Below are 24,972 nucleotides of genomic sequence, written 5' to 3' on the forward strand. Positions count from 1 at the left end.
GGATGGAATCTACTAGATGGTGTCACAGCACTTATGAGCTCTGTAATTACATCACAACGCGATTGCTTCATTATCTCACAGCTATGTACAACAACACGCACTTGGGCATTCTGTTGGCTTCTTGTTTCAAGGTATTCTAAGCAGCTGCATTTTTCCTGTATGTGCATAATGTCTTGGGACTCCCAAGTTTGTTGATCCAGGCTTTGTTGTTAGTCACTGCCAACAGACACGTAACGGAAGCGAGTGACAGAACTTCTAGAGCCTCCGGCACCTTCTGTACTTACCCTGTTCGTTATTCCCGCCGTTTAACAGAAGTTCATCATTCTGTCTTTTCATTTCTGTTATATACTTAAAGGCCTGATCCAGGATCATGTTCTTGCTCTTTAAAAGAAAACATATATATAAAATTATCAGAAAGGTCTATCGTTGGTAGATCCATTAATGATGAGATTGCACTTGCTCCAAGAGGCTTTACTTTAAAAATGTGCTAACTGAAACGACTGTCTGAATATTGTAGGGTGGGGGTTTTTTTGGTTTTGAGGTTGGGGGTTTTTTTCTGTGTTTTTTTTCTAGATGAATCACAGGTTTCATGAGTGATACTGACCCTAAAATGCCATGAGTTTCTACAGAATAACATTTTCAATGCTGGAGATGACATTTTCCGATGCCTGAAGCTAGATACTAAGGCCACAGAACCCAAACAGCAAGCATCATTTCTTGCTGAGCAGCCTAAAATTCGTGTTCACTAATAAACGTATATATCACATGAAATTTCCAGGATACTGCCTTGTAAATATTTTATTAGGAAAAGAAACAAACATAGAACAATTATCCAGGAAGGTGTATGCGTAATTTTGAAAGTAATATACTGGAGAATATGGGAAGAGAAAACATGCCACAGCTCCTCCACCATCTTCCCTTTATGAAACTACGCTTATCCTGCCTGTGAACCTCTTGTTCACTTCTTCATTTCTTCTTCTACTGTTCTGTAGGAACAGCCTCTGCTGTAGATTGCTCTGTCTTTAATAAGATGCTTCTGCGCACGAATCTCAAACCGTTTGTCTTGCTTCATCTTTCCTAAGGACAGTGTCTGAAATTACTATTATTATTTCAATTTCTGAATTGCTTTTGTTCCATTATATGAAAGATGACAAAAATAAGGATGCCTGCAATTCTATTTACATCTTAGGACATTAAATGGTTACCAGCAAAGGGCTGAGAAGGGATTGGAGAATGACCTGAAAAACGACCTTGCTTAACCCGCAGCTTTCAGCACTCGGGCATCATACAGACTGCATTAAACAGCATCAGTAGAAAATGCCTTGACAAACAGGAGTTGCACAACGTAATCAGCAACCCACTGGCCAGATCCAAACTACTTCTGTCTAGCCTGCCACCCCTCCTAAGAGGAAAGGGTGAACAGCTATCCATCCGCTCAACGCAACGGGGCAGGCAGCAGCTGAGGTAAGATTTTTACCTTCTGTTGTCACTAACACTCAGGCACCCTGAACAAGAACTTTGGGAAGCTGCGAATCCAACGCGCAGGCAGACATCAGCAAGCTGACCAAACTGCTACAGGCAAATTAGTCTAGCTTACACCTGCTCAGAAATACTGCACCTATGAATTGAGGAGAAAGTCACTCACATGTCCAGCTTGTACCGTTTCATTCCTTCAGCAGTCATACGCAACACCTTCAGATAAAAAGCTCAAAATCTGCATAATTACATTCATGTGGCCCTTCACTTCCAAAAAGGAATTATACTACAAATAATTTTTTAAATACTAATAACTAGTAAGATTTTTGAGCATGTTAATTCAGATAGTTGTGCCTTCTTCCTAAGACAAATAGCAAAATAAATATTTATACTGCTACAGACAAGGAAACACACAGGCATTTTACAGGAAACTTGCACACATTTCTGAATGGACACTCACCTGCTTAAGTGCTGGAGAGCAGGGAATGAGTTCTCCAATTCTGTTTATCCCAGCATTAATCTTCTTCTTGCGATGTCTCTCCACTAAGGAAAAATAATGTGTGCTGTGTCATCTGGTTGGGCAAGTCAGCACAGCAACAGCACAACTAGTACCATTGTAAGGGCTCATAAATACATTATTTCGTGATGTATTGGAACCCTTAGTAACTTAAGAGAGGAAAAAAAAAATCCTCTAAAGTAAACCTCAGTTATCGAATTAATACTCAGTGGAATTAAGAGCTGGACATAAGCAGCAATATCTTTAAAAGGTGTGGATGTCCTGGACCCCTTTGTGGAAAAGAAGAGTTACTGCAGCTCAAAATTGAGGTTTTGATAACGTTTCCTAGCTGAGTTTTATGAAAGTCTTTTCACAAGGCAGACAGATTAGGCATACAGAAAATAAATGAACTAAGATTATGGAAGGAATGAGTTGCAGATTTAGGAGGGAAATCCAGGTCTCAAACCTTAATGTCAAGTTTAGCACCAAAAGAGAAATAATTTAGATTTTACCAGGTTTCAAACTTAATTTTAAATGTATGTTGATGGAGCAGCCAACACTGAATATAGCTGAAGCTCTAGGCATATGAACTATCAGTTACTCTTTTTTATGTTCCAAGGTATAACTGTTCCACAAGGTCTATATATGACCGGGAATAAAGAAAATATTTAATGACCAGTATTTCCAGTGAATCATCTGTTTTGTGGAAGGTCAGAAAACATTTCATTTATAGTCCTCTAGTGACATCATTTACCTCTTCACAAGGCCTAAACACTGACACAAACGGTCTACACTACAAGTCTAGCAGTGTAAACACCTTTGGGCATGGTTTTTTTCAGACAATATTAATCTCTCTGTTTTCCACCCACCATTGTCAGCTTCTTTCAAATATAGCTCAGTCTGGCGTAGCTGTTTTTGACTGAAACGTTTTGGTGCTCTATGCACATGAAAACTTTTTGATGCCTTTTTGCCCAAGAGCCTGAAAAAAAGTTCTGTCATGGCTTTGTCAAGATTCAAATCACCATATCGTCTGTTCATTGTACTGAGTATCACCTTGTGGTGCGCACAGCTGGGCTGCTTTTGGTGGCACACAGAAACACACAGTGATCCACAGGTGAGTATATTTTACTGTGCTTCTTTAAAAAGGACATACTGATTTAATTTAAGTGGTTTTATTTCAGTAGTCTGTTGCTTCAATTTACATTTTTCAAACTGCTAAATTATTTTTTCTATCTCAGGACAGACTGGTGGTGTCTCAGGACAGAGACAGGCCTAAATACACTAAGCACACCAAGACAAAGTCTCTTCTGCAACAAATGTAGTATATAAATCAGAGCAGCCATATAAACATTAAAACACATAACCCTTGGGACTTAATTTTTATATATCCTACTAACACATACAGATATCACAGTGGCTGTGAAGTGCTATTCCTTTGTTTTGATAATTGTTTCCATGCTCTACTCAGCTTGTCCAGATATTAATGACTAAGCAAGCTACAGGGCTGGAGGGAGCCGGTCCCCACATCTTGCAGAGTTCAGGCCAGTAGATGAAGACTTTGGAAAGCTATTGGCAAGTCAAACAGGAATTGAGAATTAGAACAAGGCTGGCAATCTTAAAAGTAAACTTGATAAGACTATTTCCTGCTACTTCTCAATCCCTAAGCAATTGGTCACATCCTGGGCACAGCCCAAAAGGCAGTATGATCCACAGCCTTCACATGGACAGTAGTCAGTGTTTTTTCCAGTTGAGTTTGTGAAGACCACACAATAGCGCTGTTTAATAACAGAAGAACTGGAAACAAACTCTTAGGATAAACCAGGCCAAAACCTGTCAGACCCTTCCCCAGTCCATCTTTCTGCTGCTACTTGTAGAAGTTGCCATTGGAGTTAAGACACCAACTAGCCATTGCCCAAGGAATGCGACTCCTGCAGCATACAGCCACTATTCACACAGAATTTCTGGGACACCAACATCCATGTGGGTGCCTCAGGGACAGGCTACAGGAATATTTCTAATCCAGGGAACCTCTAAAGCTCTCAGGTCAGATATCCATCTCTATTTTAGAGGTGGGTATTATTTCTGTATGAATGCCTGCTCATTTATTTTCCTTTAGAACTGAACACAACTGAAATTGTTTACTTCATGGTTTACCAGTATTGGAAAGCCAGCGGCATGGTCCTACTTTCATACTTGGGTGTGCTACTGTAACCTTGTACTGTGGAAAACAGCAAACTAGACACCAATCAAGAAGCTCTTCTGCACAGATATTCTATGCAAAAGCACAGAAAGTTGTCTGGTAAGGTGTGTTTTTTAGTGTAATGAACTCCTACGGAGGAACCTTCTCAATGCAAAATGTTTCAACAGTTCAAAGCATCTGTGCTTATTTCCAGGCCAAACAACAAAGCATAATGTTCCTACCTGCATTATGTGTCTCCCGGTTTTTCTTTCTATGAAACATAAAGGGAAAACAGTAATGTGAAACAGAAGGGAAAAAAATCTGCATACAAACAAATGTTTCTTTTATTATTTCCATTACAGCTAAAAATACTAAATATTATGTTCTGCTCCATCAACAAGAATGTAGCAGAAGTGACATTCAAAGGACTGGTCTTAGACATCAGTATTAAATAGTGTCTAACAAAAATTCATTTGTTTTCAGACTTAACTCCATTTCAGTATAACAAAGCACAGTGCAATACTCCATATTTGATTATTGTTACATATTTATAGGGCAGAGCTGGATTTTTATGTTTCTGTTCAGCAACAACTATTACACTATCCAGTGTTCATTAAGGCCAAACAAAAAGAACTAATTTCTGAGCTACAAGGTAGTTCAGTATTTGTTTGAATTCTTGCTTTTACATTCACTGAATCAATGAAACAGGAGAAAATGTTACCGTGCAAATTGATTTTTCCAGACATGTTACCTTCAAACATCACACCTCCCAGTATCAAACATGCTTCCTTTGTGTGAGAACCAGAATTACCATTCCTCTTCAGTTGTTGTTTTTTACTGCCTCAAAATTCTGTCTAGGTACAACTTGGCTACATGCAGGTTGTCTTTGTTTTCAGATGTGCACCTGGGATTTCTGGACCGATGGCAGCCAGGTCAGAACCATTGTGCAATACCTCAAATTGCTTTGCTGGAAATCAATAAAACCCAAATGTGTACTCTACATATATAAATCAGATGTACTGTATACACGGCAGTAAGCCAAATACTTTCAGGAAGGACAGTAAAGCAAAACATGTGTTTTCTGGAAAAATAAATATTTCAGGAAAAAAAAAAATCTTTCAAGACATTTCTGTCCAGCAGTGCACTCTGAGTCTGGATGTTTGGTTAAAGTAAGCAAAAATCTGCTCTCCTTTTCCACTGTAACAGCACAGTCCAAATGTAACAAGGAATCTGAAGTGAGAACGCAAGATACACGTGGATGACACGTGCGATTACTACGGGGCATGTATGCTTTATGCTTTGAGTGGATATACATTTATTTCTGGTAACTCACCAAAAGTAGTGTGCATCTAGAATAACTCAATGATTACAAGACAGTAATGTTACTGCAGATGGTCAGACCTGGAGACATTTGCCAAGAAAGAATGTCTAAAGATGAACACCTTCAAGTTAAATAAATGCCAATTGCAGCCTGCACATCTGTTCTACAACTACTCAAGAAGCAATGAATCTCCTGTTCATTGAAAACTTGCACCACCAGAACAGGAATGCACATAAACTATCATTTTAAATAGTTTCTTATTTCATAGTAAACTTCAGCTCTCTCACTTATATCCAAAACAACCATCTGTCAGTCCGAATTTATAATACATCTAAATATGTACAAGAATATAAGGGCTGGAGAGACCCAGCTGCCCTTTGATTCCCATTATCAATCAGAATCCAAAATACTCTATTAGTGGGGTAAGAAACAAAATTTATGAAAATAATTCAGTGGGACAAATCAACGTTCTTTCTGAGCTTTTCTTGTAAAAAATCATATCCTACAAGGCCAGCTAGCATAAGATGGGTGCTGTATTTAACTAGGGACTTAAGGATTCCCCTACCAATCACCAATCAGGTATTAGATCAACATGCTCCTACAAAGGAAGGAAAACCTGGAGAAGCTGTAACGCGTCACTTTGTTACAAATTTTGTCATAGTGTTGCTGTTCAACCTCAAGACGTATTTTGAGTTCCAGCAGAGATTTGAGATGTAAGATCCAGATTACACTGGGCGTTGACGAAGAGATTAAATTACTGTGGCAAAATGAGTACAGTGACCCCCAGTATGTAAAGGAGTCTCTGCAAGAATACAGGCTGCACTCCAACTGAGGTGGCGACAGTTTCATACACGTCGGAGTAGTCAGTGCAATATTCAAAGAATCTCCGTTGCCTACGAGGCCCAGGTGGACATGTCTTCGACAAATAATTTGGCACAGACAGGAGAAGAGAGAAAGGGAGTTTTGCAGCCATAGTTCCCAAACTTTTGGAGCAACCCAGGTCAACCCTCAGAACTTCTTGTCAATACCCTTATTGCCAAGCTTTTAGCTAGACACTTCGTAACCGCGACATGAGCACAGACTACAAAACTACAAAATAGTCATTTTCCCCCAAACACTCACCGATGTTGCTTCTTAGTAGGTGTCTCATTCTCTGTCATCTCTGGCATGGTTTCAGAGAAGAGAGCCTGAAGAAAATTATGGAAGGAATTAACAACTCCTCCAGTCTTCTGAATTCTTAGCACACATCATTTGTTACATCATTTTGCCTTTGACCACAGGGACAGGGCCATACTGCAGCGTATGCAGAAGGTCCATCACCTTGATGTAGAGCAGCTTGGTCACATGAGCATCAAAAATGAAGAACGTTACCTAGCAGGGTGCTTTGTGAACCCCCGCTGTCTATGATGAACTGGTTTCCATTTCCTCAGTTTTCCAACTATAATCCCAACTACTTTAAGGAAGCAAGAAGGAAAATTAAAGTATGTGATTGTTTTTTGAATGGGAAGAGGTACAGATAAACTCTCTTTCATCAGCCCTTCCTAACTGAATATACATTCAATTCCCTGCTCTAAATAAATCATGAATGCTAAGCAAAATACAAGCTACAATGAAGACATTTTATTAAATACAAATTTAGAGTACTATTAATGTAGCTAACTGAAACACTTCTTTGCTACTGAATTAATGTACAGGTTAAAACAGCCAAAAATGACACCCTATGTTCTTAGATATATAAAATTCAGTTTAAAATAAAGTTATGAAATAAAGTTATACATAACAGCCTAATAAATTGCACCTAACTTGTCCTCAGCTTGAACACATCAGTAGCCTGTATTTAGACAAACAAAAACATTATGAAAAAAACAAAAGATGGTATTAAGTCAATGATGGTCAAACATGCATCTACCAGAGGAATGAATTTTAGAGAGCAAGTAACATGAAGTATACTGTAGATGACAAAAGGAAAAAAAGAATTTTTTTATAAGGCTGAGCTCTGTATTTAGTTTCATGCTTTTGCTCGTTCTCTCACCAACCAACCTGTTATTGCACCTCTTCCCATAGGCCCTCAGACTCCTCCTGGCTTCACCTCTCCCTGGCTCCTCCTGGAAAGCTCATTGGCTTCTTTAAACAGGCTTCATAGCTTTAGGGTATTTTTTTGTTTGTTTGTTTGTACTGTAAGGAAGTGGGGGTGGTTTTTAATATAACTTTCAACACCAAGCAGTTCTTAATGTAAACCAAGCCTACCATTATTAACACTGACAGCAAAACCAAGAAAAACAAATATTCTTACGAACCAGCAAGCCAGCCACCTATAGAGCTCCCAAAGCACTGAAGCATGCACTTTGGAAAGGGCCTCTGTGTATGTGTGCGTAAAGTTACCACAAATCATCTTTATTGTGCCAGAACTCAGATGTTGTTCTCCAGTCTCTATATTCTAAAAGGTTAATTGAATGTAGTGCTCTCGTTCAGCAAAGATTAACTGAGGAGAAACATTAGAGCTGACACTGTTGACCACTCCAGCCCTTCTTTAACTACTGTCTCTGTTCCTGTGAAGACACGCAAAATGTTGGCAAACCACGAAGTAAAGCAAACAGGTGACATTCTGCAAGCAGATCCAATCTGGGGAACTTAAAAGTGCCTGAAGTTTTCAGGAACCTAATCCAACTCCTCCACCTACACAACAGCGTTCACACCACCACAAAATTCGACACAAGCCTCCAAGATGAGTTACAGCGTTGCGCCGCTCCGCTGGGCGTTACATGCAGCCTACCTGAAACACAATCACCACAGACTTTCCTAGCCCATCAACTGGAGCATGTCACTTTCTATTTCTTGTCAGGCTTTGCTTTCTCCATTCTCACTTACCATGCTCGGCATAAATTATGAAAAAAATTGACAGTCTTTTACTGTGGGAGAAAGTAGTGGTGCAACTTCAGCACCTTCATTCACTCTCTTATAAATTACCTTGTGTTACTTCATCTTAAAAAAATATCTCTTCTCCTTTACATCCATTTAGCTTAATTCACTAACAATTTTGTATTTGTTTACGTGTAGTAAGACTAATTCAGTTGGTACCTCAGGTCCTCCAAGTCAGTGAAAATTCTCAACTCTGAAAGCCAGAAAAGCCAGCTTCCCACCCACAGCATTTACAGCTTCTATCCCTCCTGTGCATAGCTGGTGATGGTCAGCAGTGCTTACTCACTTATTCTAGCTGCATTCATCTTATTCGGTGTGGCTGGACTGAATGATGAGGGGTTCAGCTGGGAGAATTTAGCAGGTGTGCAATTCTGATTATAAAAAAAAAGTAAATCCAGTTAGAGCCCAGGCATCTTTTACTCTGCTGGCAACCAGCAAGATGTTCACACATACACTGAGAGATGGAGGCCAGCACACCTTGTTCCAGTGGGATTTTTTCAGTTATGTCAAAGCAGCCCAGCAGAATCTATATCCATTAAGGCTACCAGCAAGGACACGAGAAGCAGAGCAGCTAGCCGGTAACGCTACACTCTTGTACATCCATCATCAAGACAATACCTTGTATATCAGGTAAAATAGCTACTCAAGGGGACAAAGGGGTCATTTAACTTAGCGTATACAGCTCTGTTTCTGTGTAGTGGGGTAAGGATGTGAGCATAAAGTATGTGGACATAGTTCTGGTACAGCAAAGCACACAAACGTTATGCTTAGGAACAGGAAGATGCTGGACCGCATCGTGTGGCAGTCACGTACCCTGTTTCGTTACTTTTCTGCACCACCTATAAGGACAGAGTTGATGTATCTGTCACTGGGCATTACTAGAGCAGGGCAAGTATGCTGGAAATCAAAGCAAAAAGATGAAAGACTTCTCAGTTTTGGTGAACTCAGCTTTTCTGAAAAACTAACGTATTCACCAAGCAGCCATATTTTTTTAATCTTGCAAGTTTATACAACTTCAGAACTAAAAGACTACTTCTGTATTACAGTGTATTTAATACAGAAAGCCTTAATGTGAATTTAGATGGCCAGTTACCATGCAAGGCTACAGATGACACAAGGTGTCAAGGTGAGTGGTGTGAGAAAGCACCCACCCACAAATACCCTCCCCCAGAACAGACGCAGCGGTTCTGACCCCACCTGCTCCCCCTGCACACAGCCCACATCACACCCACAACCCCATCTTCCCGTTGCCCCAGTCAGAGCACCCACTTCTCCCTCCTGACCCGGGCTCTCCATACATGTGTATTTCAAGCTGCTTCTGCCCAGGGTCTCTGCCCCCTTAGCTCAATTCTTACTCCTAATAGCAGCATCCCTATCTCCCAAAGTCACGATCTACACGGTAGAGCCCTAGTCCAGATGCCTTGCGTGATTCAGCAATACATTGTGATAGAGGGGATTGTAAGAAACATGAAACTGTAACAAAAAGGCCTTAATATTTTCTAGTTTTTAGTAGTCTTTGGTACTGTAACTTGTATTTCTGCATGCATAGTGATCTAACGATGTAACTGTTACACTAATCCCTGTTTTCTCATTAAGGAATGTAGTGGAAGGACATGGGCACAAGCTATCACTTAGTCGTTAAAATAATCAAGTGAAACAAAAGTGGTCTTGGTTCTCAGCAAATAATTGGGATAATTGTGGGATAAAAGAGACTCCTAAATAATTCTACTCCAGACAGCTCGGCCTTGGGAGGGCAAATGCGCCAAGCTACAGAAATAAGGAGGCACCAAGAGAGCAACACGACCGGAGCCAAACAACCTGAAGGACACGATATACGTGATCCTAGAACTGGGTTTGCGCAGAAACAAATGTCAATCAGTGAACAGCGTGATGAAGAGGATGGGCCTTCATCTTGGGACCCCCCGAAGACCACCCAAAGATGCTAACAGACATGCGTGAAAGATATTTACATATGCTAATTAGTTCCTAGAAATATAATGAATATTTACATGTGTGATTGTATTTAACCTGAAGCAACAGGGTGTCTGGTGCACACGTTTGGAAGAGAAATCCCTCGTGTGCCCGGCGCCGCAATAAAAAATACCTGCTGAACAGTATACATTGTACTGTTAGCTTTTTCCTACCGGATCTTCCAATCAATTGTGTAGCCTTTGGGCAGACAGGCAAGGCCTTAGTGGAAGTTTGTGCTGAAATTTACTAAGGCAGCTTGTAACCACTTTTTGATCCTGAGAAAACAGAAAGTCCTTATTACAAAGTGTCAAAGACTCCAGTTTCTTTCTTCCTCCCTTGCCCTTTTTTTTTTTAAAAATTACATCCAAGCGTTGCCATTCCCTTCACATTTCAAGCCAGATGTCACTCAACATACACTGAGTGTATAAGCTTCACAAACTACCAAACATAAACAACATTAAATTTGTCTTTGATATACTTCAGTTCTGCTGGGATCCACAGCCTGTTTCGTACAGAAAACAGGGCATAGGACTGCAATTAATATTATTCTAACTTCACTTTACTGTCAAATTTCTTTAAGTCAGAAGCTTATTGAAGTTTATCATTCAATCAGTGTTTCCGCAGAAGTTTCAAAGCAGTTTTGTAGGAGCGATAAGAAAAAAATCAAGGCTGTACACATTATCTAATCAACAAGTTAGTTTATTTCAGGTTCTGACTTTCTACCTGAAAATAGGTGGTTAAGTTTATTAAACAGCAGTGGTATACAACTCTGAGGTTTCCATTGCTAGATTGTACCATAAGAAACACAGTGAACTGTTTTGGGTTTTTTTTCCCTATTCTTATTCTGTAAGGACAAAAACCTTTGCATTTTACTTGATACGCCTCAAAACGGAGCTGGCAGCATCAGGAAGGTGGTATTCTTAAGAGCTGCTGAAAATATGAGTTCTGCGAATTAAAAAAACAACCACAAACAAAACAACTGCCTGGGTGGACACTTCTGCAGGCTGACGAGTAATGTTTATACCGGCTCTCTCTCTTCCTAGCAGCTGTTGCATCACCAGAGCTCTGACAATGGGTTTCTCTTTACTCATTCCATCTCAAGTAATACTTCTTCACAGAGAGATTCCTTCACTGATTCTCTAAAGCAGAAGATGTGTGTTTGCTTTATAAACTCACAGGCAAATGTGTTTTAAGTTCATTCATGAAATATGCTCACTCAACTCAGCTGAATGCCTTCTGCAAAGAGAACATAGTAAATTCCAAATTCTTTAGCCAGATGAAGGAGAAGCAATTCAGTATTTATATTTATTTAGTACCAAGGTTCCCCTGAGCTTTATGTAGTTTACAGCTCTTACAATATCAACCTGAAATATCAAATTTCATTTAAATGCAGTGTCATCCCCAGAAACGAAAAGATATTTTGTGTTCTGGAGATTTAAAAGTTTAATGTAATTTAATTTCCTTTACAGTTCTGAAAAAGTAGGGTAGAAAACTCAAAACCAAATTGTCTTTGTCAGCAACTTATTTTATGAAATCTTTTCTTCAAAATGTACACTCAGCAGATTTAGCTTTTTAAGAAAAATTAGTTTATTTTTTTGGCATTAAGTTTTCACTCTTTGTTTAGGAAGTGTTTCCAACCTTAATATTCATTTTATAAGAAGACAATTCTTCCAATCTGTTATATTTGGCTGTATAAACCAATCTTCCTCAAATTAATAAGCTACTCCATTCTTCTATATGAGGCAGAAAGAATCTTTTTCATATGCAGCTACGTGTATTCTGTAAAACTACCAGCAGTCCAAATCTTTCTTCCTCCTAAAATATTTCAGCAAGCTTACACTGTTACATTGCTACAATCTCACAGTTCTTACTAGTTTTGTACACCTCATGTAGTTGGCCAAGATCAATTCCAAGACATAGATAATAACTACTCAAATGCTAACTTTTCTCCTGCAAGACAGCGTCCTCTTCATTTGAGTGACTGCTGGAGCTCTCTTTTCTCATCTTCCATGCACGTTTTACAACAAGGCTAGCTCCAGCCAGGGACTTAATCCAAGCTTTTAATCACAAGCAAGGTACCCTTGAGATAAAAAGACATGATTTACTGCCTTAGCTTTATTCCCTCTTGAAACACTTTTATTCTAATTTTGCATTTACCTACCAAAATGATGGCAGGAAATTAAACTCAAAAGCTTGTGATTGCTACCTACGCATACCAACTACTTCCGCCTATCAAAGTAACCCGTTCAGACTGCTTCACAGGAAATTGAAAAGGACTGTTTTTCCCGGTAAGGGTAAAAATCCCTTTGATACCTTTCTGTCTGGTTTCTGAAGAAACCAAGGTTTTCTTGTCACTGCACCACATGTCTCTTCGTCCACCCGCTCACAACAGCTGGGCCCGCTGACAGACCTAAACAAAACCTCTCAAAGATACGAAGTTTCCAGATGTTTACAAAAACCAGAGACTGAGCGGAAGAGGAGCGGGGTCAGTGGTGATGCTGCAGGTAAGCGACTGGACACCGCTTGGGCGAGTGACCAGCTCCGTCGCACGTATGCGCTGGCCGACCAGCTGGCATCAGGCTGCTCACAACATGCACCACCTTTTGCAGAGGAAGACAGACGAGGGATTAAAGGGCAGGAGAGGGTGATCTCGAATTTTCACAGAATACACATTCCCATTGCAAACCAGCTGACAGTTTCCTAGGGCAACCAGACTGTGCCCAGAGCTTCTGTAGAAGTTAAGAAAAACAATGCCAATAAGCTAAAAATTGTTGTGCAATCCATTTTTTTTAAGGTGTCTGCAAATAACAACAGATGGGAAAAAACTTCACTGCTTTTAGAATTTTTTTTCTCTATCTCTTTTGTTTGTGCTATCTAAACTCAAATACATTGGCATTTTTCCTCCTGCTGACTTACAGCAATCAATAGTTTCAGTAAGACTATTATATATAAACATACAAAAGAACCAGAAAGAAAACTTCCTCTTTTTTTTTATAACACCATTGGAGGAAGAAGCAGGGTTATCACTTGAGTGATATTCCCTCATATCTACGTTAATTTTTCTTTTCATTTACAATTTCGTAATATTAAAGACAATTGCTTGGAACCACTTACTAACATGCAGTTTCAGAAAAGCACAGTTGTAGGGTCATTCTGAGAAATCCTGACCAGATCTGCTTAAGAAACTTCAGAATGAAAAGACACTTCCCTATTAATCACCTAAAGATCCACCTCTCCTGTTTCTTCTTCTTGCTCTACCGTTGTTGCCCCTCAAGTCTTCCTAGCTTAGTACGGCCTCATTTATTTTTAAACCTTAGAGGAGGGGCAGTGAGAGAGAGAGAGACCATGTCTACTGAATGAGGCCTCTTACTTGCTGGTGATGTCCTGAAAACTATTTAAGGAGAGGTATCTCTGGATATTTTGCATCCAGATGTGAGCTGCTGCCACCCGCATACATTGTGTGGACGATCTCGGTACTACAGACAGACTGAAGTGGCACACAGCGTTAGTAAAGGAAGATGCCTACGCAAACTGTCTCCTGTGGTCTGGATGAATTGTGGTATGGAAGCAGGCATTTGGGAGGCAGAGAGTTGTAATTGCACAATTAGTGTATGAGCACGAATCACAAAGACCAGAGCTGTCACCCTAAAGAGTGTCCTCAGCTACTTTAGATCAAAATAAGGGGAATGTCACTCTTCTTTTTAGGAAATCATAGAGCAACAACCAGGGAAATCCTCATGATTCCCATGTCCTTTATATATTTTGTTAAGATTCACAAGTCACCACATACCGATTTCATGAAGGAAGTGAGAATGTATGAGGAATGTCTCCAAGTTGCAAGACAGTGCTCATCCCCCTGGTTTTCACTGCCCAGTGATCCGCAGTGCACTTCAAAACAGAAAATTATTTTCAAATAGATGACAGATATCTAACTATGCCACACTTGATGAAGGAGTCAAAAAGCCTGTTCTGACGGTGAAGGCTAAGTGGATATAAAGTGGATTGCAGACATCTTCCTCCCATAACAGGCCACCATCTCTACATGGGTTAGGTTACCTCTATTAGATGACAAAGATTGCCTGTACCGTGGCTGAGGCTGTGTGTGCTCTCACTCAGGTGGAAGAGCATCTGTTGGTGAGCCAAACCTTGCCAGCAGCACGTTGCTAAAGAACAAATAATTTATTTTCCCTGGAAAAAGCTGTAACATATAAGTCATCACGGTCTCTGAATACTGGGACCAAGATGATTATTTATAACTGAGGAAGCCATGTACTTATGAAAACTGTATTTGAAACACCAAAAACCAACTGGACAAATGTAGAAGCTACAGCTTCAGCAAGAGCCAGTCTAATTCTGCTTTCTGATGTGACCTTACCTCCAAATGAGGTATTTAAAGAACAGCACTTTATCACAGGGCTTGAACATCAATTTAAAATCAAAACGTAAAAATTTTCACTTTGGCCGCATTGATATAGCCAGAATACTACTCTCTGCTTAATTTCTTGGTTTTAACCTGAGCCCTCCTTTGTTCCGCAACCACAAAGGATCCTCAGGTAGTCTCTATAAAACCGCGTGAGGTTGGTATCAAGTGATTCTCTGACAGCTACACCAGACACAGACATGCTAAAACAACTTGCTGCTCTCTCTTGAGGTCCCTAATTAACAAGCAGTGCAAAATATCCTAGAACTAAAACATATAGGGCATCCAAAGAGTTTATGTGTCAATTTTTTTAAATTCACCTTTTCAGATTTAAGTCATTAAGTACAAAGGATTACACAGTAAAGTTCTTGAATACTTTATAGGCTTGCGATCTGAGAAATCAGTCACAAACTAAGAGCTCGTCAAGGGACTATGATACAGGAAGCAATATTGTGTGGGCCTTCACTGCAAAGCTCCTTTACAACATGCAGCAGGGATCAATCCTAAGCTTTGGTTACAAACATTGACCTTCCAGAGTAAAGGATTCCCCTATGAACCTTAAACGGGCTGAAGGCAAAAATGACCGAGGTAGAAGGTATCATAAAACAATATTTCAGTTTTAATGTACAAGCTAATCAAACTTAGCCCCCAATTCCACTGTTAAGACACACAATTTCTAAGTACGTTGACTTTACAAGAATCAGTTCATGAAACTCGCCTTCAGCTTTCAGAACTGTGGAAACTGGTAACTGTGCGAAATTGCTTTCGAAGCACCTGCCCAGACAGTGTACTGCCACGTCCTTCAGAAACAGCCAGCACATTATTCCAGTAGCGGTGCTGTCACTATTTCCAGCTGTAATGAGCTTTAAAAAACAAACACACACACACACACTCTGCCCCCAAACCCAACACAACCAAAAACCCCACAACTTTGCAACGTACGTTTCATTGCAGGCTCCTCACAAAAGGCTGTAGCGAAGAGGGCTCATTCTCCAGTCACAACCTCAATGCTATTTCGCACCTTCACTCCTCAAAGTTTTTTGTATATAAAGTGGGTCCACTGGGCAATTGCTTCAGTTCCAGGAAAAAAGGACTCATCTTGTGATCTGGGTGTCTGACAGGTAGTTTTAAACAATACTGGCAGGGATAAAGCTGCAAACTATTTCAATTAGATCTAACGGAGAGTCCAAACTAAAGATATTTGAGCCCAGGTCAACCAGGAAAAGCAGGTATGTTTTCTTAACAACCACTTCCCATCCCCACCCAGAATAAAACAGAAAAAACACAGACAAAGTGAGTAAGATGGACTGTAAAGCCTCTTGAGACAATTTACATGTGGGACTCCCTATAACTTGCCAACCACAGCAAGTATAAAACGTGACCTCCACAGACACCACTGCTTCAGATAAAGGCAGTACTTCATAATCCAAATCACCAGCTCTTGAGACTGTGCATCACTTTTGGTCACAGCCAAAACCCAAACAAAACCCAAACAAACCCCAGAAGCCCTCAACTCTCCCCCACTTCCATTTAAATGAGCACAGACAACAGCTAAGTACCGCACAGCTGCCTCCAACAGAAGACGTTTTTGAACTTGAGCCACGGAGAGAGCAAGACAGAAGAAAGGGTGTTCCAGCGTTAGGTGCACGATTGGGTAGAAGCTCAAAGGCAGAGCTGCAACCCTCAGCTAATTCTGCAGAGCAAGGAAACTGTAGCTCAGAAGTACAGAGCACACGCACGCTGACCGAATACAAGTGAACACTGTACCAAATAGAAATTAACACAATTTTTTGATAGTTCAGATACAAATGGTAACTGCTGCAGTTGTAACTAAAGACAGTGATGACAGACCAATGACAAGATGTGGCTATAGCACTATAAATATTGACTTTTTTTTAGTTTTATGCACTCTTCTGAGAGTGTCTTCGATTCTGAAGTAGGTTAGGGTATTACAGAATCACAGAATGGTTCAGGTTGGAAGTGACCTCTGGAGCTCATCCAGTCCAACCTCCCCCTGCTCAAGCAGGGCCACCTAGAGCCAGTTGCCCAAAACCATGTCCAAACAGCTTTTGAGTATCTCCAAGAATGCAGACTTCATAACCTCCCTGTGCAACCTGCTCCAGTGCTCGGTCACCCTCACAATAAGAAGGTGTTTCCTGATGTTCAGATGGAGCCTCCTGCATTCAAGTTTGTGCCGGTTGCCTCTGGTGCTGTCATCAGGCACCACAGCAAAGAGCCTGGTTCCATCCTCTTTGCACCCTCCCTTCAGGTGTTCATGCACATTGATGAGATCCCCCTGAGACTTCTCTCCTCCAGGTGGAACGGTCCCAGCTCCCTCAGCCTCTCCTAAGACAAGAGATGTTCCAGCACCTTAATCACCTCTGTGGCCCTTCACTGGACTCTCTACAGTACGTCTACATCTCTCTTGTACTGGGGAGCCCAGAACTGGCCACAGGACTCCAGCTGTGGCCTCACCAGCGCTGAGTACAGCGGAAGGATCACCTCCCTTGACCTGCTGGCAATACTTTGTCTAACGCAGCCCCAGATACCATTGACCACCTTTGCCACAAGTTGGTTCATGTTATACTTGGTGTCCACCAGGACCCTCAGGTCCTTTTCTGCCAAGTTGCTTTCCAGCTGGGTGGCCCTCAACATATATTGGTGCATTGAGTTGTTCTTCCCCACGTGGAGGACTTTGTCCTTGCCCTTGTCGAACTTCAAGAGGTTCCTGTCAGCCCGTTTCCCCAGCCTGCTGAAGTCCCTCTGAGTGGCAGCATGACCCTCTGGCATTTGAGCTGCTGCTCCTGGTGGGGTGTCATCAGCAAATGTGCCAAGGGCACAATCTGTCCTGTCATCCAGGTTATAAATGAAGATATTCCACAGGACCGGACCCAGAAGTGACCCCTGGGGCACAGCACTAGATACTGGCCTCCAATTAGACTTTGCGCCATTGATCACCACTCTCTGGGCCCAGCCATTCAAGGTGTTTTCAACCTAATTCTCCTTATGCAGAGATGTAACCTACACAGAGTTCTGAAAGGCAACCAACAGTTGAAACCCGATGCACTGCAAAATAAAATTTTTTGCTTGTATTAATCATTTTATCAGAATCTAAATGCTAAAAGAGATGAGATACACTGCAACATATGCTGAACAGCTACCTAACTTTCCTTAGTTAACAAGTTGCTCTTACAGCAATAATAGGAAAATCTGTAAGACAGTTACCCTTCCCTTCTGTCCTATCTGCTCCAAAACAATGCTGAGAGACATAGCCTGTCCCCTGCTTCACTGGCACTCACACAGGAAGCCAGACAAGAACATTACTTCAACTTCAAACTTGCTCTGCAAAAGGATCGCAAAGACATCCTCCACCCCCCAAGAAGTTCACCGAAAGTGCTTATTTTGGTGTAAGACTGCTGCTTGCGGTGGCAGCGCTGGCTTAATGTTTGTGGAACTACGGCCCAAGATTATGCCAAAACCAGTTAAAACTTCTCCTATCACAGAGGAATTCTCAGAATTTAAAGCGAGAGACTTACATAGAAGAACCAAGCATTTAAACTATGGATATATAACCTTTAAACAGCATCTCTGAACATTACGGATCCTCCGACAGTGAAAAAATGAAATGGTCTTCATTATCTTGTTGCTGATTCGGAGTTGCTGGGTGTTGGGTTAGCACCATTTTATTATTGTAGTAAACGAGTAAGAGCAGCTGTAGTAGGGAGCAAAAGGCAATTTCCAGCCCATCCAAGATTTGTGTTCAACTTCTAGCAAACAACTTCACTAATGCATGACAGCAAAGCAGAGTCCAACTTCAAAGGTTGAAGGCTGGCAAGAATTAAGTGTCCCATAAGCCAAGCACTCATTACAGACTGCAGATGCAGGCAGTTGCCCCAAATGGACAACATTATTTTCACTTTAAACTTCAGTTACCTGAAGAATAAACAAAGCTTTTTAAAGTTAAGCTCTCCTCTCCTTGTAATACCTTTACACTGTTTTTAATAGTGTCAGGAGCCTAAAGAACAATGTTTTCAATAATCTTCTCATAGCACGGCCCACCACACCAATGACCTTCAGATCACAAGACCTGAGAAACCTGCATTTAGACCTAAAAATTAATAGATCCACACTCCTACCATTCCAGCTTCTCTAGAAATGGACCACAAAGATCTCATTTTGGTATCAGAGTACCAGCATGACCGAGACGTGCTTTTAGCTGGCACTGATCTCATTTCACGGTCTTCATCTCGGTCGATTAACCTGACAGAAGTTCAGGTAACTGTGTGAGAAAGGCACTTGTTAACAGGAAGCATGAAACATTTTTAACAGTCTGCTACTTTCTTCTTATCGGAATCACAATGGCACACAGCGTGGCTGATGTAAAAGATTGCTATCGTTATGTCATGGTTGCAAAAGTAACTCATTCACCTTAAAAGACTAATGCCATAGCTTTTCATACAGGAAACAAACTTCGTTTACACACAATTTGTCAGTCCTGTGCATACTAGCAGAATCACTTTTGTGCTTACTCGGAGCACGACAACAGCGCTACACTTCTAAGGTCAAACCAAAGTACACTTTGGACACATGATATGCACATATAAAAGCTGGAATTGTATTTTAACCAGCAAGTTAGGCTATCATTACATAAACTGGGCACTGCACAATCTTTCTTAATCAGGGAGTTGTGACCTTTACATGTTTTACTGCAATCTGAAACAAAGCAGGCCCTACTGCTCACCCATTCAATCCGAGATGTTTTCACTGGACTTTCCAGAACACACATACATACAACTCACGTTATGATTGATACCCTTCAGAATAGGAAAACGTGTTCCTGAGGGACTTAAATTGAATAAAGGAGTCGCAAACATCACTGGGATGAAGAATGCTAGCACAGGAACTAAGTTATAAAGTGACCGGCAATATTGTGAGTGAGCAGGCCTTCAGGCTGGAGACAAGCAGAACGCTTCTCCAGAAGCCTGAGAAGTACACCTAGACCCGTTATGAAATGATTAGAAACATTAAAGCTGTCAGCTGCTATGCACGCACACGTTTCACACACCCATTTGCATTTAAACACCTGGTTTGTACACACATCTAGGCACGCATCTCCACTGGTGTTTCGATAATCAGGGACAATGTTCAATAAAGTTAATTAATTGAAAACTGTCTCATGTGAAACACTGTGCTGTGATACTTATTCACCATCCTGCAAAGTGGTACACACTTCATGGTATTTTTTACAAGTTCTTATGACGCAAACAACTATGATTCATGAGAATCCCTTCATATCAAGTGCTACGCTACTTATACCTCCCCCCAGACACATGTCATTGACCAAGGTATTTTTAAGAACAACTTGGTTCCAAACACTTATTACAAAAAGATAAGCACTAGTGTACAAAAATTAAACAACAGCATGGTTCTTGTCCAATCCGTCACGTCCCAGCCCTTCACTTCCCTACGTATTCACTTCTTTCTTCTGCCCTGTACAGTATCCAGCTCTAACCCATACATTGTATTAATTCACATCCAAGCTGGATATGAGTGGTTACAACGTCACACACCTTACGCCAACGCACTTTGCAAATTAAAAGGATACTTGAATGGAGCACTATTCCAAAACCTTTTGTTGCTTAATTTGTTATACTTCAACGCCTGGAAGCTGGAGGTGTTCTTATGATTTCAACATACGGGGTGGGGTGGGGGGAACACCAACAAAAACCCAGCCCACAAAGAGCAGCCTTTTAATTCCTCTCTTTAAAAAGGTCAGAAATATCCTCTCCATTCACCCAAGAAGAGACACGGTGAAAAGCAGCTGGAGTAGCTTAGCCAGCAGTGTCAGCAGAACACGGTCACTGAATTTTTGCCTTCTTGTTCATAAGAGGTCTTTGGAATTTCAGACTATGCCTAAACTTCAGCTACAAAGGCAGAGTCTGTGACGCACACAGCAGGGATGTGCCAGGCACACATCACAGCACCACCTGAGTGACCGTCACTTCGGTCTGTCCCTCATCAGGTCCTGGGAACATTGCTACAAAAACCAAGAATCAAAGCAGCAAAGCCACTGTCGAGCACTTACATCCTAACTCTCTCTTTGCAGCTCTCAGACTGCTCCAGGACCCACCACCGTTTTTCACCTACGCTGTTAAAACCTTCTCACATCTATAACCTAAGGGAATAAGTAAATCTCTAACGGAATACATAATATCCAAATACTTCAAAGTATGCTTCACACACCTGATATGTTATTTTGAACACATGCACCTTAAAATCACGCTCACACAAGCATTTTTTAAGCTTACTTCCCATTCAGTGATAAATGTATTTTCAGTTGTCAAAATCTATTTCACACCAAAATGGACATAAGGATCACTATCATGGCACTAACTGAAAATCACAATTAAAAATTCTAAACCCTTATAATAACAATCATTTCCCCACAGGAAGTTTCTTCCTTACTACTTGTCCGATTAGTGCACATAACTGACGAGTGACAAAGAATACCCTGCAGTTTATTAAAATGCTATATAACATAACCACATAATTAAGATTGTCCCAATGCATTGTATATGAAAAAGCAAAGTTAAACTCACACTTCCAAACCAAGCTATTACATTACCTGACTTCTGAATGCTTAACTGTAAAACCATTGAGTTATCTTTGCGTAAAGTATCTAATAATTATATGTCTAAGTGCAATCTAACAGAAGGCCAAGCTATTACGTGAAAAGTAAAAATAAAGACATGTGATCTGCCATGTACTTATGGTCAGTGACTCAACACATCACTATGCCCTTCTGCTGCTCCTGACTTCCACCTTTTCCCTAAAAACTTCCCTGGACAAGTGGCATCGTGCGCTATGGCTGCATTCAGCCATGTGTATGGTGGTGGACTCGGGTCACCTCTGCTGTCTGCCACAAGGAGCTGGGTTCTAGGTGCCCTGTCCTTAGTGTGAGCAATAACTGTGATCTTCTGTCATTTGTCAGGAGTCGATTTCCGTGAAACTAAGGACTTCAGCCTCTTTAAGACCTCTGTCTGGCAAATTTGATTGGAATTGGCCAGAGAGTTAGAATTACTAGGTGGAGAAGGAATAGACAGAGCGCGTCCATAAGCCTGCTTTCCTTAGGAGATCAAGCTAAACAGACACCCAACAGGAAAAGTTAGTTTCCAGGGTCAGAATTCTGAATAAAAAAGCTGGACTTTCACACCGTGCTCTGAAGCCGACTAACCTCCAGGCTGAGCTATCAGACAACACGAGCACGCCGAGGTGATGGACAGCAGAGTCCCTACCTCGGACTACACTGAGCAGACGTTCCGGCTGAGAACCAGCACCCACGTTTCGCTCCCTCCGAAGCCAGCTTCCCGAACGGCGACTCAGGGTCAGTGACCTCAGGCCATCAAAGCGATAAATGCACCCCGCTCCCCAGACCCCCGGCGCCGTCGTCCCCACGCTCTCCCCGCCGACACCGGCCCTTGGAGACCTCACCCAGGCGGGGCAGGGAGCGGAAGCCACAACAGAACTTCACCAGAGCAGAAGCCCGTCCGCCGCCGCGGTGCTTGCAGGAGCGCCCGGGGCACCGGGGCAGGGCGGGCTGCGAAGGGCCGCCCGCTGTCCCCAGCCGCCTCCCCCCGGGGGGGCTCCGCCGCCCCGGCCTGTCACAGCCCCGACCCAAGGCCGCCGCGGGCAGGGCAGGCCGGGCCCGGCACACCGAGCGGACAAAGGGGCACCGGTCGCCCCCACCCCACGGCGGTGCCGCTGCCGGCGTCCCGGGGCGAGAAGGGTGGGGAGCGGCCCCCGGCCCAACCCGGTGCCCCGCGTGTGTCCTCCCTTCCCGACCGGCGGGCGAGGCGGCTCCCGGGGCTGGGGCGGAAGGGCCCGGGCCCCGCCGTCGCCACGGTGACGGGGCCGAAGCCCCGCGCGTGCGGCGCGGCGGGGGGGGCGTCCTTCGCCAACCGCCTCCTCGCGGCAACGGCCGCTGCGAGGGAGGGGCGGGCCGCGGCCACCGGCAGCCCCGGCCCGCGTCCCCTCAGCCGCTCCCCGCCCGGCCCCTCCTCCTCCCCGCTCCCGCTCACCGGGCTCCGCTCCGAGCGCAGGCAGCGGGCCCACCCCCGCGGCGGCGGCCGGCACTCACAGGGGGGCTGGGCGGGCTGAGAGGCGGCGGCCCCACCGCGGGGACCATCCTCCGAGCGGACACCCCGTGTCAGCGCGCTGCCGCCGCCTCCATCCAATCCCCTCCCGCGCAGCCCACCCTGCTGCTCACACGCGCGGCCCACAGCGGCCAATCTGAACGCACGGGTTGAGCCCTCGAGACCAATCAAGAAGGCCGGAACGGGGAAGGCGTTGCTCGCCGCCAGTGGGCGGGGCGGAGCCGGCGCGGACCAATCGCCACCACAAACATTGGCTGGGCGGACCAATCAGAAGCCGGAGAGGTCGCGACTGGCGTGCTCACCGTCAACAAGTTAAGGTGGCCGAAACAGGAACTGCCGAAGACCGGCACCTCATCCAACCAATAAGAAGAGCGGAAAGGGGAGCACGACGGGGCAAGAGGCGGGCGGAAATTCTTAAAGGGGAAGCGCCGCTGTTAACTCAGCGCCGCTTTAAGCCTCCCTTCGCCGGACGGTCGGGAGCCGCCGGCGGTAGCGCTCCCTCCGCAGCGCGGGGCCGCAGTCGGCGCCGGCCTTGTGACACACGGCGCTTGCTTCGTCCCAGGGAACGGGACGCTCCCGTCCGCCTCCCTCGCGCGTTTAAGCCGGAGCGTCCGAAAGGCGCCGCTTCTCCCGCCGGACGAGGAGCAGCGCCCCGGTACCTCAGTGCGCGCCTCCAGCCAACCCCGCTCTCCTCTCCCCGCCGCGGCCGTTCCCGCCCGCAGGAGCTGTTTTCCAGAACCCCCTTCGCGCACCTTTCACCAGCAGCAGCTGCTTTTTGCAGGTGCGTAAACGCAGTTTTTCACTTTTCGCGTTTTTTAGTTCTGAAGCGACACAGCCAAACTGGAGGGCAAACGGAATCTGAAATACCTGTGTTCCGACAATTTACTCCAATACAAACCGAGTTCTCTTTTTTTTTCCTTCCTCTTTAAAGCATAGTGTGCTTTCTCGGCAAGGATTCTCCACTAAAAAAGGCAGCCCCTGTCCAAAGCAGCAAAACCAAATTTACCTTCTGCCACCCGGCTGTGCTCTGGGGCGTCTGAGCTCATAGACCTTCAGATCACCAGCAATGTCAGATATTTGAAGCACAGTAGCCAAAACCCAGCAGCAGGCAAAACTCCACTGGTGAAGTCATGTACCACAGGAAACGGCTGAGCAGCAGCAGCCTGTTTCTGGTAGGGGAATACAGACTAGCAAGCGTATGGCACGACACTTAAAAAAAACACCAACAAAACCCAAACCGAACAGCCTTTGCACTAATATTTAGAAAAACTTTACACTGAGTAGATGAGACGATTTGCTGTTCATGTGACAGGTGAAGAGTCTCTGCAGCTTTACCTGAGACAGTCTTCACCAAGAACAACCCGGGTGCATTTTTTCAAATGAAGGCGTTAATACTTGGCTGTAGTGCGGGTCTGGATTCAGTAATTTTGAGAACAGTAATGGCCCACATCTGTATGATGTGATACAGCAGCTGATAGAAAGGTGATGAGAAGATGACAGGTCAGCTGCGGGAGTTTCTTGCACTGTGGGCCATGTACATGCAAGTGAGTGAAAGCAAGCTGGCAGCTCAGCAGCCTAGAGAGCTCGAGCTGGCTTTGCCACAAAGCCTTCAGGCAAAGTGGTATGAAAACTGAATGCTTTTACAGTATTAAGGGACTGGGGAGGAGGAAAGAAGGCAGGATAAAGAGAGAGGGATAAGCTAACCTTTCCATCATCTGCTTTAACTGGTGCTTCTTCAGGGGCAAAAGAAAAGGACATAAGATAACCGTGACCAACAAGCATGTCCCCCATACAAAGCACACTGAATAGATGTGGAGAACCCCTATGGGAAGAAAAGCAATACTGCCAGAAACAGATTACAACACTCAGCTGACAGATTGGTCTGGTAGATATTCGAAAGGACTTCACGTAAGAGCTTCTGGACAGTGATCTTTTAAGTAATCTAACCTACTACAGGATCAGAGGATAGCATCCTCACAGGGATGGAGAGCTGATTAAAAGACAGCAATCACAGGGCATAGAATGAAAGATCAGTTT

The 24,972-nt window shown here is 43.3% G+C and overlaps 1 protein-coding gene across 4 annotated transcripts in view; it reads right to left on the reverse strand.

Moving 5' to 3' along the window:
• USF3 (upstream transcription factor family member 3) overlaps positions 1-23,005 on the reverse strand; it is a 37,839-nt gene extending 14,834 nt beyond the window's left edge. For 3 of the 4 annotated variants that reach the window (XR_012765709.1, XR_012765710.1, XM_075437576.1), the window contains exons 1-5: positions 22,920-23,005; positions 6,595-6,659; positions 4,394-4,422; positions 1,937-2,019; positions 285-381 (exon numbers count right to left, since the gene is read on the reverse strand). Coding sequence is in view for 2 of the 4 variants with exons in the window: in XM_075437576.1 (XP_075293691.1) it covers positions 285-381; positions 1,937-2,019; positions 4,394-4,422; positions 6,595-6,659; positions 22,920-22,967 (322 nt within the window). In the remaining 2 variants the exon portion in view is untranslated. Of the gene's footprint in view, positions 1-284; positions 382-1,936; positions 2,020-4,393; positions 4,423-6,594; positions 6,660-22,860 lie in introns of all 4 variants that reach the window. The other variant, XM_075437594.1, reaches the window with a different exon arrangement.
• Between the last annotated feature and the right edge of the window lie 1,967 nt (positions 23,006-24,972).

This window comes from Opisthocomus hoazin, chromosome 1 (genome assembly GCF_030867145.1).
Source record: "Opisthocomus hoazin isolate bOpiHoa1 chromosome 1, bOpiHoa1.hap1, whole genome shotgun sequence".
NCBI classification, from domain to species: domain Eukaryota; kingdom Metazoa; phylum Chordata; class Aves; order Opisthocomiformes; family Opisthocomidae; genus Opisthocomus; species Opisthocomus hoazin.